The 14,308-nt window shown below is 36.8% G+C and overlaps 1 protein-coding gene across 1 annotated transcript; it reads left to right on the forward strand.

The window, feature by feature from the left end:
- Nucleotides 1–2,196: 2,196 nt before the first annotated feature.
- On the forward strand, nt 2,197–14,036 carry snx12 (sorting nexin 12). Its single transcript, XM_084729889.1, has 5 exons — nt 2,197–2,577; nt 5,571–5,666; nt 7,862–7,986; nt 8,482–9,135; nt 13,177–14,036. Exons 1-4 carry the CDS (start codon nt 2,413–2,415, stop codon nt 8,582–8,584), a joined length of 489 nt encoding a protein of 162 aa, XP_084586015.1. The 5' UTR covers nt 2,197–2,412; the 3' UTR covers nt 8,585–9,135; nt 13,177–14,036.
- The last annotated feature ends 272 nt before the right edge of the window (nt 14,037–14,308 follow it).

Consider the following 14,308-nt stretch of genomic DNA (forward strand, 5'->3'; position numbering starts at 1 on the left):
ATTGTGGAGCCCAACATAGATAGCTATTAGATAATAAAATAATAAAAAGTGCTTCAGTAGAATGTGGCACCACAACATTACCATAACCTTTACGATCAAAATAACTTTTTTTGGAGACAAAATAAAAAATAAAAAATCTGCCAAAAGCAACAACTATTAAATTCTCATTTTTTGATTTGGCACCCATAGCTAACATATGGAGGCTCAAGAAAACAAACACCATCAAAATTTTGAGGGCGCACGTTTTAGTCGACAAAATGCCTTTTGATGTATTGGCTATATATTTTTACAGTTACAGAACGTAAGAATAATTTTACACTGTAAAAAAAAAAAAGTTGAGACAACTCAACATTTGAAGGCAAGGTAATGCAATAGATTTTTGAGTTTTGAGCCCAACTTAAATACTTGATCTTTGAAATAAATTTAAAAAAATTTAAAAGTTTTGCAGACCTGTAATCTTTAGTTAAATCTAATCTTTAGATAAACTTGAATCCTTCTATTTCAGAAATTGGTCACAGAGAGCTGTGAACCTGATTTATTCTCATCTTGTTGCCTGAAAGTTAAATGGTTTTAATTGAAAATATTAAAATTTTAACCATCATTCACATTCACTTCAATTAATTTCCTAAATGGTTTTTAAAATCCAATTGTTAGGGGTTTCTTAAACTCAAAGATTTAACTTTATCCAAAGAAGAAAATTAATTATCTCAACAAAAGACTTGCAGTTAGGTCAAACTTTTTCAAAACTTAAGAATCTCGGTTGGGCTCAAAAGTCAAAAACATTGCAGTATGTTGCCTTGAAAGTTGTAAAAGAGTTTTCTAAACTTTTTACTTTTAACAGTGTAGACATACAACAATGATAAATGAAAATTAAAATGTTAAAATAAATAAATAAATAAATAAAATGACTGTTATTCATTTCCATATAATTTTTTGCCAAAGCCACAGGGATCCACTGGAGAGCGGCTAAAGGGTGTGGAGCCATAGGTTGCAGACCCCTGCTCTAATTATATCAATACATCCCAGCCTCATAATTTCTGTGGTATATGCTCATAATTGTTTGTTGCCTATGTTGATATCATTGAATGTGCTTTTTCTTTTTCGTTGGGCATTTTTGTTTTTGTAACCTACTTGTATTTTAGTGTTTGTCTAACATCCAGTATATCTGTCATTACTAAGGCTGAGTCAACAGTGTAGTTCTTGCTGTATTTTTCCCTGTCTGTTTGATAAATAAATATACATGTCTATTTACGTAAAAAGCTGTGTTTCTACAGACCTACTTTTTATACATTATTTAATACATCAGATATCAACATGTTTTTGGATATGCATAATTATCACAATGCTTACCTTTTAAAAAAATGTAATCAAATGAATGGCACACAATATTCCAGTTTTTGCCCCTAGTCTGAAAAAGACAATATTCCGACTAAGTTGTTTACATGCCTAATGATAATTAACATTCCTTCAATATTCCTGTTTACATGCAGCTGTGCATAGTCTGATTATGGATGTTTTTTCTTTCAAAACAGTATTTTTTTTTAAGTTTTCAACTAGTGGCGGACTTGTTTGACCATGCAAACAGCCTCCCTCTTGAGATTTGCTTTTTTGCATGAATCTCTACCTCAGTCCTGCAAACTGCTGGCTATTTGGTTTGTTTACATAAATGGTTGTGTGTCACAAACTGCTGTAGAAACCCCAACTGAGTCAAATATTCTGAATTTGCTAATTACATGTCCAGTGAATGCTTCTAAAATCAGAATAATTCCAGCATATCCCACATTTCTTAATCAGAATATGCTCCATTAAAAATTTGGCCTAATTCAGAATATCCAACCAGAATACAATGTTTGCATGACCTGTATCAAATTCAGAATACTGACATATTTTGAATAATAGTGGAAAACTAGTGTGCATGTAAACATAGCCAATAAAGAGGGAGTCTCAAACAACTCTGCCACCAGTGAAAACTTTGAAAAAATGAGTATTTTGGTAGAAAAAGAGCGTGCAGAGTGCGCACAGCTGCATGTAAAACGGGAATATTAAGGGAATATTCACTGTCATTAGCCACGTATACAGCTTTTTAGGAATATTGTCTTTTTCAGAATAAGGGCAAAAAATACAGATATTGTGTGCATGTTAACGTAGCCATTATTGTCCATTAGAGGGAGTGCAGAGTGTCCCACACAGCACGGAACTGCGTCGACGCATTTTTCAGATTCAAGAAGGGCAGGGCGCAGGGCGGCTGGCCCCCGCAAGAAGAGAGCGATACAACTCAGCTACTTCCTTAGCTGAATCGATCAGCTATCGCAATCAATTGATGTCTTCAGATGAGATTTAAGGTTTTTATGTGCATTTAGTCGGTTCGACGCTAATTCGCCGTTGGTCGTCCAAAAATTGCAACCCGACAAGATGTCAGAGTCTTCGGTGGCCGACACTCGCCGGTTGAACTCCAAGCCTCAGGAACTGGTGGATGCTTACGGCCCCCCCAGCAATTTTCTGGAAATAGACGTTTATGATCCACAAGTCATTGGATTCGGACGGGGCCGTTACACAACTTACGAAGTTCGCATGCGGGTAGGTCTTCGAAGCGCGTACCAAAGCACCTTGTTGCGGGTATTAGCTTTTATTCGCTAAGCTAACTGGTAATTACAGTGTTGTTGCTGAACAGTTAGCATGTTTAGCCGTTGCACCTAAGTGAATCTTGTCTAGACAGTAACCCTTGGTTTGCGAAACTCTCGCGAGATTGCGCGCTCCGATTTTTTCATTGTGCGCGTTTTAAACTTTGTGTGTAGAACTGTGATGAAGCTGTATTTCCAATTTGAATAGAGTTAGAGACTGTTAACACTTGGCGAAGGTTAGGGAAATATCGTAGTATGGTTTTAAATAACACCTCGCGAGATCTTTCGCGGGTGTGGGGTTCCCTTCTCGACACGCCCGAAGTCAACACAGGGACAGGACCGGGATGTTGCCGTCAGGCGCCGGGAATAGCTCAAGATGGCGCACCAGTAAAAATCAAGGACCGGGGATTGTCAGCGGCCTAGCTGTGGTTGTTTTGATGCAATTAGTTAGCAACGTTAGCACGCTGATAGAAGCCACGTCTTTGGAGTAGAGAAACGTTATACAGTTAGTTAAATGTTTTAAAAACTGGTGTGTGGCTCAGCTTGTTCGGGTTTAATCCATTCAAACGGGAACCGAACATGATGACAACATGGATATTTGGGAGTCACTGTACGTTAACGGCTACTTTCAACACTATTAAGACTTTCACTGCCAAGAAAATACTGACAAATTTAAAGACAAAAATTAGTCATTATCTACATACCTCACGCCAATTGAAGGTCGGGTTTTGTTTAGTTTTAAGTCCTTAAAACAATGCTGGAGTTTCTCAGGATAACACGGGTTGCAGAGTCTCCTAAATCCCCAGCATGCCATGCTTTAGGAGACAGTATGGATGCATGTTTTTTCCTGGTTTTCTATGTTTGAAAATTGGTCACCATTCACTGCAATTATTTGAGTGATTCTGCAGTGCTATTTTACTGTGCAACTCCAGCAGTATTTTGTGTACTTAAAAACTAAACTGCACGAGGCATGAGTAGATAATGGCAGAATTTTCATTTGTGGATGACCTATCCCTTTAACATTGTCTGCCTATCTAAATATATGCCACCATGTTAATTTGGATACAAATATTATCATTTTTCAGTTGACGTATGAGATGCTGCAACTGAAAATGAGACGTGGCCAAAAGTGGACTGCTAACAATGACACTGATTTAACAGAAACCACAGACTATTTTGCTGCAAAATTAGTTGCTTAATTATTTTTTGATTTATTGAGCATTATTATTCTCTTTAATAAAATACGAATAGTAATTCTGTGTTGAGGAGTAAGTTTAACTTCCTCGTCAAGTAGAGTGGCAGTTGCGCTTGTATGAGTGAGGTACAGAAAACCCCTGACACAGCCAAGTTCGAGGACAACATTTTCAGGAAGCTTACGCAAACACTGGAATTGCGTAATTGAAATCTATTAAGCTTGTCTTGACAAGCGATCCCCATGTCTGTTTGTCCAACAGGAATACAAAAAATTACTAATTTAATTTTTGTTAATTTCCAATTCCAAGAGGTGCTGACTCACAGTAACAGAAACACCTGAGCTAAGCAGATGAGTTCAGTGTTGCCAGATTGGTTTAATGTTTTGCAGCTCAATAATTGCTCAAAATCTGCCCAAATTAATTTAAAGTTTTCAAAAACAGCCTAAATATTATCTATAATAAACAGTATGACATAATAATAAAACAACAACTTAAAAATGTGCTACATCATACGATGAAACTATAAAGCTATTTTCTATTTCTGCCCGTTGCATGAAAAAATAAAGGGACAGCTCAAATAAGGAAAATAGATTTTCTCTATCTTGGTTAACTCCAATAAGCCTAAACTCTGTGAAAGTGTACCACACACACGAACGGAGAGAAATGGAACATGCAGTCTCATGCAAAAGCCAAACAAATAACGATGTCATAATGTTTCAAACAGTGAAACTTCTCTTAAGAATAAAATAAATACTTGTAAAAAGCCTACAGCTTGTGTGTGTTTATGGGATAAGCTGTGAGTAGCTGGTAATGATGGTAACTCATATCTCCTCCCAGCAGAGTAAATAGACATTACACCATATTAAAGTCATGCTAAGTGTCTGGATGTGTGTGCAACTAAAGAAAATAATCTATGAACACATTTTTATATTATGTCATTTTAACTGTATTTAAAAAGTCACCACAAGTTCGCCCTGCACAAAGTTACCCAAAACAGCACAATTGGATGGAAAACTGCCCAATCCAGTTAACAGACAACAACTTTAACTGGAAATCGTTGATTCTTTCCATCCCAGTCACTGTCTTGAGACTGTTTACAGCACTGAATCATGGGAAAGTCATGTAAAAGGGTCACCCATTCTATAACCACTGAATCTTTGAGACCTTCTTAATCAAACCTTTTTAATCAAACTGCACACTCTTCAGTGCTCAGGTTTACTTAGGCGTCTTTTACTTGTATTTCAGTTAAACACAATAAAAAGTCAGTTCAGTCACTTAAGCTTTTTATGCATAGATTGTTCTTGTAATTTTCCACTGATAAGAAGTCTCATTAAATGATTTCTGGCCAGATAAAACTGGTGTTAAAATTCATCCATAAATTAATTGAAAATTAATTGAAACGTGTTTGATAATTTATGACCATGTGCTGCTGAGGATTTGTTGCTTTTCTCTTTCTTAAAATTATTAAAAATAAAAATATCTATGGGCTTTGAACTGTTGGTAGGACACACCAAGCAATCTGAGGACAACTAATTGCATCTACACTGAAAAAGAACTATATTCTGACTAATTGTTAACTTTCATGCTGACAGTTTAGTCAGAATTATGGGTGTAAGAGATGTCTTAGTCACCCAACACCTTGTTCAGCAGGCCTTCTTGTCATTTCCCAACACTGACAATGTGCAAATTACTAAATTTAGAATAAGTAAATGACTGTTTTTTTTTTCCTGTACTTTTTCTGTTCTTGTCTGTGCAGACAAACCTCCCCATTTTCAAACTGAAGGATTCCTGTGTGAGAAGAAGATACAGTGACTTTGAGTGGTTAAAGAACGAGCTGGAAAGAGACAGTAAGGTGAGTAATCGTTCAGACAGGCAGGCTGGTCTAAACTGATTATTACGATGATCTGATCTGTGGGGATGTGCATTTCAAGCAAAAATACCATTTGATATTTACTGGGAGCTATTCCACCATTCTTGGAAGATTGAACCCTTCACCCCCGTCCCACAGCATGCTCACACACCCACACGCACAGTAAGAGGGACACAGAGACAGAGAGCGTGCTGCCCTCTCAAATGAAACATGCATAGTTGTTGTAGACTTGTTATAGGCTAGCTTTATCGGGTTACCTTCTCCAGATTTTAGGCCCTGAACTGTAGTTTGCAGTGCACCGGTTTTGACTAATTGAGCTTGGCTTGTAGCTGCTAATTAGCCTGTAGCAGTGTGGACTGTGCTGCTGATGCAGAATGGTAGCGAGACTTTATGGTGGCGTTCAGAAACCGTTCCTCTGCAGTAGCGAACCCAATACACGACCCTTTAACTTTTAGGCTGCAACCTGAGTCACAGCGCTGTAGCAAATGCTCTCTCTTTGCTCAGAAAAGAGGCAAAATTAACATGCCTCACACACATTTTACCTGCATCGTGCAATGACTTATTACTGTCAGGCGCCAGTAAAAACAAAGGGAAATCTGTTTTTTACCACAAGATGATAGTTGCATGCATTGTTTGATTTTTCTATAATGTAATGGCCAGGGCTGCAGCTATTGATTATTTTCAATCAAACAAGAAATACAGTTACTTTATTAAATGAAAATAGTAAATATACAAAAGAGAAAAAGACAAGCCTCTTTTCCATTTTTAGGAAAATCAACATTTTTATATATACAGTATCCCACTAATATTACACAGTATTATAGTGTACTATAATACATATAGTAGACATTTATACATTATACAGTATAATCATACTACACTGTTGTCTTGCTCAACGTTACGCGCACAGCACTGTTGATTGGTTAGTTGTCTCATGTATTTGCCAATCAACACTGAGGTCTGTGTCACATACAGGCGGACAGGCTGCAGATATCAACAAAGTTCCAGTAAATATCATAATCTTGTGATCTGTTTCTGTGATGACAAGCGTGCCCATTTTCCCAGTTATATCACTGAAAATGTTTGAAGTCATAGCCTACAGGATTTCACTCAGTGTAGATGAAAGTGACGGCTGTTAAATCAGTTGCTTTTCCTTTTTTGTTTTGTTTTGGGGTTTTTTTAAGACGCCGTGCCACACAGCGTTTGACTTCAGTAAAACACCGAGCACATGTCTTTTCACTGTAACTCTGCATCAAGATTTAGAGCATTATTACATAATAAAAGCAACATCGGCAGTAAAACTGTATTTCAAACTATAATGGTTAAATTTTGTCTGTGGTACTGAACCATCATTCCGTTGCACCACTTCTGCATGGGCTGTACAATAAACTGAAATTTAAATCAAAGTTGCATTGAGTGCGGTTGCAGTTCTCTAATTGCAGGAGGTGAATTGTTTTTTAATGAAATATCTTTGCACTACAGAGATGTCCTGGCCTACACATCTTATTCTACAGACTTACAAAAACATTTTTGTTTAGCACAGATCGCTGCAAAAATCACACCTTAATCATTTCATTATGTTCTTCAATGAAAATGAGAATAATTATGTAAAAAATATAATTGCCTGTAATATTGCAAATCATACCACAGATATGTTATCAGTCGACTTAAACATGATTATGAAAAAATTCAAAAACATCGTGCCAGAATATTGTGCAGTATACAGCTGTTTGGATTAAACAGTTTGAATACAAAGAATTTGATTAATGTTGGTGATTTTTAATAGGTAAGTTCCTTGAAGAATCGTTTCAGTTTTAGTAATGACTGTTAGTTCAGTGACATTGTCAGTGTTACAGTTGGACTAAAATAATCCCTTTGTAGATCATCACGTAAAGTAAGCAGTAGGATTACACTGTAGGTTTTATCCTCTGTTGATACAGCAAACGAAAATGCAAGTTTTGTGGTGTCCCTCCTTATTATCTGTGTTAGCTCAGAATTTACATGCCTCTGTGCTGCCATTCTGAATATGTTTATTACCTGACAGGAGCTCAGATATAATGAGGTAAATGTGTGCAGTTTTGACTTTACAGCCCACCAGGTGTGGACTTTGGATTTCATATGTTGGTGGCATGTTTTTCATCTTTCCTATGACTTGTTTTGACCTCTGACACCCTCAGATTGTAGTACCATCTCTGCCGAGCAAAGCCCTGAAGAGACAGTTGCCATTCCGCACAGACGATGGCCTTTTTGAGGAGTCCTTCATTGAGGAGCGGCGATCGGGCCTTGAGCAGTTCATCAACAGGTCAGTCAATTCAGCAGCGCCACATACATTGTATTTTTAGCACAAATGGGTCCGATCCAATATCGATATCAGGGCCTGCAACGCCAATCCGTGTTCTAAATTCCACTACAATGCCATGTATTAGCGAGTGTTTTATATTTATTTTTAAGATTGTGCTAAGCAGTGTGAAGTGGGGTGGGTTTGCAAAACTGGATCTGTGCAGCACCAAAAATATACAAAAAACAAAGACACAAAAAAAATAAAGTGTTCTGGTATCGTTATAGGCCTAGTATCAGATTTTTTTCTAGCAATAAAATGTTAAAATGTCAACAAAAATGAGCATATTTACTAAACTTTGACATTGACAAAGAGGTGTAGTCCTGCACAAAGCTTAACCTAATCTTCGTCTGTGTGAGCCAACTAATCCACAATGGCATTTCACCAGCCTCCACAAAAAAAAAGCCTTTAAAACGAGTGAATTTTGTCTGTTGTCCGTCTGTGTGTATGTTTCTGTAGAATTGCAGGTCACCCCTTGGCCCAGAACGAGCGCTGTCTTCACATGTTTCTGCAAGAGGAAGTCATCGACCGTAACTACATTCCTGGAAAAGTACGACACTAGGGTTATTGAGGGAGGTGGGCAGGTGGGGGTTAAACTCGGGGGTGTAGATTGGACTGTCTCTTGCCTTTCTCTATCCTCCCTAAGTCTTCTCTTAATCTCTCTGTCTTTCTGCTTTATCTGCCTATCTCTTTCTCTCGGTCTGTGTATATCATTGTAAAGTCATATTTACTCTATCTTGGAGTTAGAGTATGTTCTGCTATACATCAGGATCATGTTGATAATGTTTCAAACAACTCTGTGACTTTCTCCCCCCTGTGCATTTGTTTTATAATTGTACAATAAGGAAAAGCACCCCTCAGTAGTTGTGATTGTATCGTGAAGATTTGGCTCTTAATCACAATTTTCAGGAATGAAAATAATGTACATTCAGTCCTTCCCCGACAAGTGTCATATATTTATGATTGTAATATAATGTGAATAAAGTAGAATAATGTCTAAATATGTGTGTTGGCACTAATGTGTACCATAGGAAAACGTGTAGACTGGAAATGAGAGTACTGATCCTGTTTTGTTCTCTTTGTTTTTTGTTGTTTTTTTTAGGTATGAATGAAGTAAGTTTGCTTTATTTTATCCTGTCTACAAGAGCTTTCTGGAAGTTAAAGGGGGTTGCATGGGCACTGTAAAGACCAAAGGCGATAGTTCACAAATGCTTAAGGAATACAATGCTAATACTATATATAGATATACATATATGTATATAAATTACCACAAGAGATCTGATCTCAATCTGTCATTTTACCTCGTAAATGTGCCACACATAGTCTCATGGAACAACCAGCTATTCCCCAGAAAATGCGGGGGTGATCATGGTGTGTTGTAAAGGGAAGAACATCCTGCAAGTCAGTTTTGCATGTAGAGAAAAATAAATATGAATCTCATTTGCAGATTTTTTTAAAATCGGTAATCAGTGTACTAGAATTAATCAGTTGTTTCCCAGAAACTGGCTTGCAGAAGATTCTCAGTCCACCAGTGGAAACACAAACCACCACTAGTGTTTTTGAGTTATGTGAACTATTGTTTAATGGGAATAAGTACCGTATATCACCAATGACTAGAGCTGTTTTTTTATAAAACATTTCTTTCTGAACTAATTCTGATACATTGTCATTATCAACCGCACTAATCATTGGCTGCATGGCAAACTTGCACGCTTCCTTTGCAGTATATATATGTGTGTCAGTCCCGCTGACAGCTCATGTTACACGCCTCTGATCACCATCACGTTGTCCAGTCTGTTGATTCAGATCTTTATTTCACTAAATTCAATTTTGTCAGACATGTATAACCCTACGCTGTAAGAAAAAGTTTCATTTCAGGGCAACTGTCTTCACTAAATGTCCGTTTTAAGTCAAAATCTTAAGTTTTGAATTAAACTCAAAAAACTTTTGCCGACCTACAATCTTTTCTTTAGATAAAGTAGCTAAACTTGAATCTTTGCGTTTTACAAAGCCCCAGAAATTCTGTACCTGATCCTGATTTGTCATTACTTGGTTGTGCTGAAAATTAAATGGTTGCAATTGTAAACTCAACTAATTTTCAAATACAAATTCTTTTGTTTCTAAAACTCAAAGATTCAGTATTTTCTTAGAAGAAACTAGAGCTGCACTATCATATTGTGATTATTTTTTGACATATATTGTGATAACAATATTATTCACTCTTAGTTGGAATGATCAATTTTGCATCACAATTTTCATTTTCAGTGGAAGAAATAAAATAAAAGCATGATAATGTGACATTTGCAGGTGTAACAATCAAACACATTTCTTGGATCTGGAGAACAATATTCGTATGTCAGGATGTCTCTGCAGCACCTCATTATAATGCTGTTTTGTCACAAATTTTTCTTTCTTTGCACTTGGCCATTGTGCAGTTATGATAATATTTCGATTAACTGTGCAGCTAGAGGAGAAAAGTAAATTACGTCAAAAGATTTTAAGCCGGCAAAACTTTTATTTTAGTTTATTTCAAAAGAGTTTGCCTTTGATTCTAACCTTCAGTGAAGACAACTGTCTTGAAATTATGGGTTTCTCAGCTGCTTTTTTATGTCTGAAAAACAAAGCAGTTAATCAGTAAATATTGATATAATCCTGCATTTTTTTTTTTGTTCAAGTTACACCTGTCTTGGAGTCTGCCATCACTGTCTACAGTTCATTAGACAGTTTATGTCTAATGAACTAAATGAGTTGAATTTAATGTCCATACATATAGCAGTAATTAAAATATATATATATGTATTACATTACACTTAAAATATAGTGGTCACATGCAAGTCTTGAAACACATGAATGGCATCATGGAATATCTTGGCAAAAAAAAAAAAGAGGTTGACACATTAGTGATAGAAACATGTACACTGCATGATGCTTATTGGTGAAGTCTGATGCTCAGTAACCCCTCAGTTCTGACGCTACGCCAGGAAAACTGCATGCGGTCCTGTGAAACGTACCACGCTTAGCTCGTATTAGAGCCACCATCATTTCTTTTACCTGCCTGCCTTCAGTCCAGAAAAGTGTTGTCAATCTAAAAACACTGATAAAGGCGAATGTCTGTTTAAAGGGACAGTTCACCTCAAAATCAAAAGTACACATTTTTTCCCCCAGTCTCTAGTGCTATTTGTCCATCTTAATTGTTTTGGTGTTAGTTGCAGGGTTTTGTAGATACGGACCATAGACATGTCTGCTGTCTCTCCAGTATAATGGAAGTTAATGGCACTCAGCTTGTGGTGCTCAAAGATCCCAAAGTTACACTTGAAAAACTCAACAGCAACGTCTCTCCTGAAATCATGACCCTGTTAATCAAGATAATCCATAGACCTTGTGAGCAGTTTCATTTAGGAATTATTTCCTTTCTAACAAACTAATGTTACAGCTCAGGACGCGATTAATGTAGGGCTGCACCCGACTCAGAGTTTTGTCAGTTGACTCAGATTTGGCTGTTAAACATGAAGCTTTTACAATTCGTTCCCTTTTCTTTTCAGTTTCAGCGCCACACTAAGCTTCTGTATCAGCCTACATGAGTGAGTTTTGCCACTAAGACTCGCAATTGAATGTGTTTCTTCATCATCTGTGCTGTGAAAACATCAGCTTACCACACCGAAAAAGGGTTAGGGTTAGGTTGAGTCTCTTGTCCATGAGTACATACACAATTCTTGCTGCCTCATGATGCTGTTAGTGGGTGAAAGAAAACAGAGGATTATCTCGAGTAAAAGGGTCATGGTTTTCTAGAAAGAGACATTGATTTGTGCCATCGAGTTCCATTATATAGGAGAGAAGGCAGACATCTCTATGGTTGATATCTCCAAAACTCGGCAACTCACACCGCAACAATCTAGACGGATAAATAGCACGACAGGTAAGATTTAAAGGAGAAACCTGCAATATATTTACTGAGCTAAATCATAAAATGATCATGATATGTCATCGGAGATTAAGGAAATATTATTATAAATACAAAATTATAAAATTGAAATACTGACTTCTCCGAGAACAATTCTACAGCCAGCTTGTTCTCTTGAAATTTCTAATCCAATCTGGAGGATGTTTGCTCATTTCACGTTTATTTGAGTTAAAATTAATGCTGAATGAGTAAGTGTCTGTTTATGAGTCATAAGAAATGAATAATAATCTTTAACAGGGAGTGAATGTTTATAACAGTTAAACTGAGTAATATGTGAATGGAGTCTGGCAGGCCGTCACTGAACTCCTACTCCAGCGGTGTATTTTGGGAGCAGTGGCTTTTGTTTTCGGGGGAACGGGCTTAGCGTTACATTGACAGACAATTGACAATCATGAACAGCTGATTAACTTACAGTGTAGAACTGTTATTGTCCATGCATAATGTTTTATTCGTCTTGGACTCTGCGGGTTCAGTGTCCCTGCAGTCTGCGTGCAACCTGCCTGAGAAACAACTCGCTAAAACCATAGGTCATATATTAAATTGGGATTCAACCTATTAAATATATCATCTATGGCTCCAAGTCACCTTTTGGACTGCAGTTCATTTTTTAACATTAGGCTCTTACATATTCCTTTTTTTAAAGTATGTAGTTTTGATTTTAGGGTGAACTGTCCCTTTAAGGAAAGGAGTAATAGGACTTGAGCAAAGATCAGGAGTCAGCATGTCTGGTTTTATTCCATGACTTAACAGCACTTGCAAAATATGTATGGTACTTTCTAAATGAGTGTAACTTAAGTCTAACTTAAGTCCAGATACTACGTCTGTCTGCTCATTTGTTTTCTGTTAGGGAAAACAAGATAACGTTTATTTTTAGTGATTCTAGAGATCACAGTGTTGCAACTCTGTTCAGTGTCTTTGATTGTTTGTAGACCATAATGCCTCCTTTAACAAAAACACATATATAAAGTCTGCAAATGTAGGAAACATGAATTTGACAGTATGGACCCACAGTCATTTTTTCATATCATGATATTTTCTGTTGAATAATATTGTGCCATAACATTAATCACTGCATCAGTAGATTCTGTATGAAGCGACTCACAGCATTGACCAAATCCACTTAAAGCCTGAACATGTCTGTATATTATTTCTCATGTTTACTGTCTGTCTCTTTCTCTCCTCTTATCGCAAAGACAGTACAGACTGCTGCACCTGCCCCATGTACATTTATTTCTACATCACGTCATTTAAAAAGCTGGTGGAAAATGTCAGAACTGATGAGTATCAACGAAAACACAACTATTGCTCCTGGACAAAACTTAAGAGATCCAACGTATAAATTGTTTGATGTTGTGTCTTTATTCAGTCATTCCACATACTGTATGTACATTATTTTGATTCGGTAATCAGCGATAAAGAAAACATGTTCCATATACCTATATCCTTTTTGTCATAGCTAGGATTTTTTTTTTTACTATGATTATGTTGTCTGAATGTCTTTTTAATTGATTTGATCAACTTTAAAATGAGGGTAATTTCCTGCTTTTACTAGAGTTTTCTTTTGCTATAGCAGAGATGTGATTTTGATGATAACCTCCCAAAGTCGAGCAACATGTAGCATCATGAAAAAGACAGTGACGTGTCATTCCACGCAAAATAATTTCCCCTATAGTTTTATGCTCTTAGACGGGATTGTTCCCTGATGAATTGTTTTAACTCTGCTGTCTTAGTTCCATCTTCATGCCTACACTTTGGCTGTGTGTTGTCAAATCAGCTATTGGGAATGTTAAGTTAGGTAAATAACCATATCTAAGCACTGTGACAAGAGGTTCATTATATGAACAAATATTTCATTGTTTAAAGGCGTTAATCAGCATCTGGTTTATTGATCTGAAATTAAGGCTTATTCTGCGCTTATTTTCAGCTGTTTAATTCTTTCTATCAATATTATTGTGAAGTGTATTAATACATGTCATCATTGCAGTTACACTATGGGTGACGAGGAACGTCCTTGTTAATTCTGTCCACCAATTAAATTTCCTGCTGCCTGCTGTTTCATGTCTACATGTCTCTTTTCAGTTTAAAAGAGGAGCGCTAAAACTTTCAGCGTGTGATTAGCGCGTCACACTGAGAAGCAGTTAGACAGATCAGAGAGAGTCACGCGACCTGGATGAATGTTCGCAGATTGGCAGATGACCTAATTTAACAATGAAATGGAAAAAAGAACATGAAGAGGTTGAAAACATCTTATTCTTATTAGTGCCAGGTATAAGAAAAAAATATGGAAGAGTATTAGTGCCAGGCAGAAGAAAAAGACAGTGGAAG

This window comes from Lutjanus erythropterus, chromosome 11 (genome assembly GCF_056507025.1).
Source record: "Lutjanus erythropterus isolate fLutEry1 chromosome 11, fLutEry1.hap2, whole genome shotgun sequence".
Classification (NCBI taxonomy): domain Eukaryota; kingdom Metazoa; phylum Chordata; class Actinopteri; order Lutjaniformes; family Lutjanidae; genus Lutjanus; species Lutjanus erythropterus.

Coding starts and splice junctions, on each gene's coding strand:
- snx12 (XM_084729889.1), top strand. CDS start 2,413: ATGTCAGAGTCTTCGGTGGCCGACACTCGCCGGTTGAACTCCAAGCCT. Junction 2,578..5,570: donor CTTACGAAGTTCGCATGCGG/GTAGGTCTTCGA, acceptor TTGTCTGTGCAG/ACAAACCTCCCCATTTTCAA. Junction 7,987..8,481: donor CTTGAGCAGTTCATCAACAG/GTCAGTCAATTC, acceptor ATGTTTCTGTAG/AATTGCAGGTCACCCCTTGG.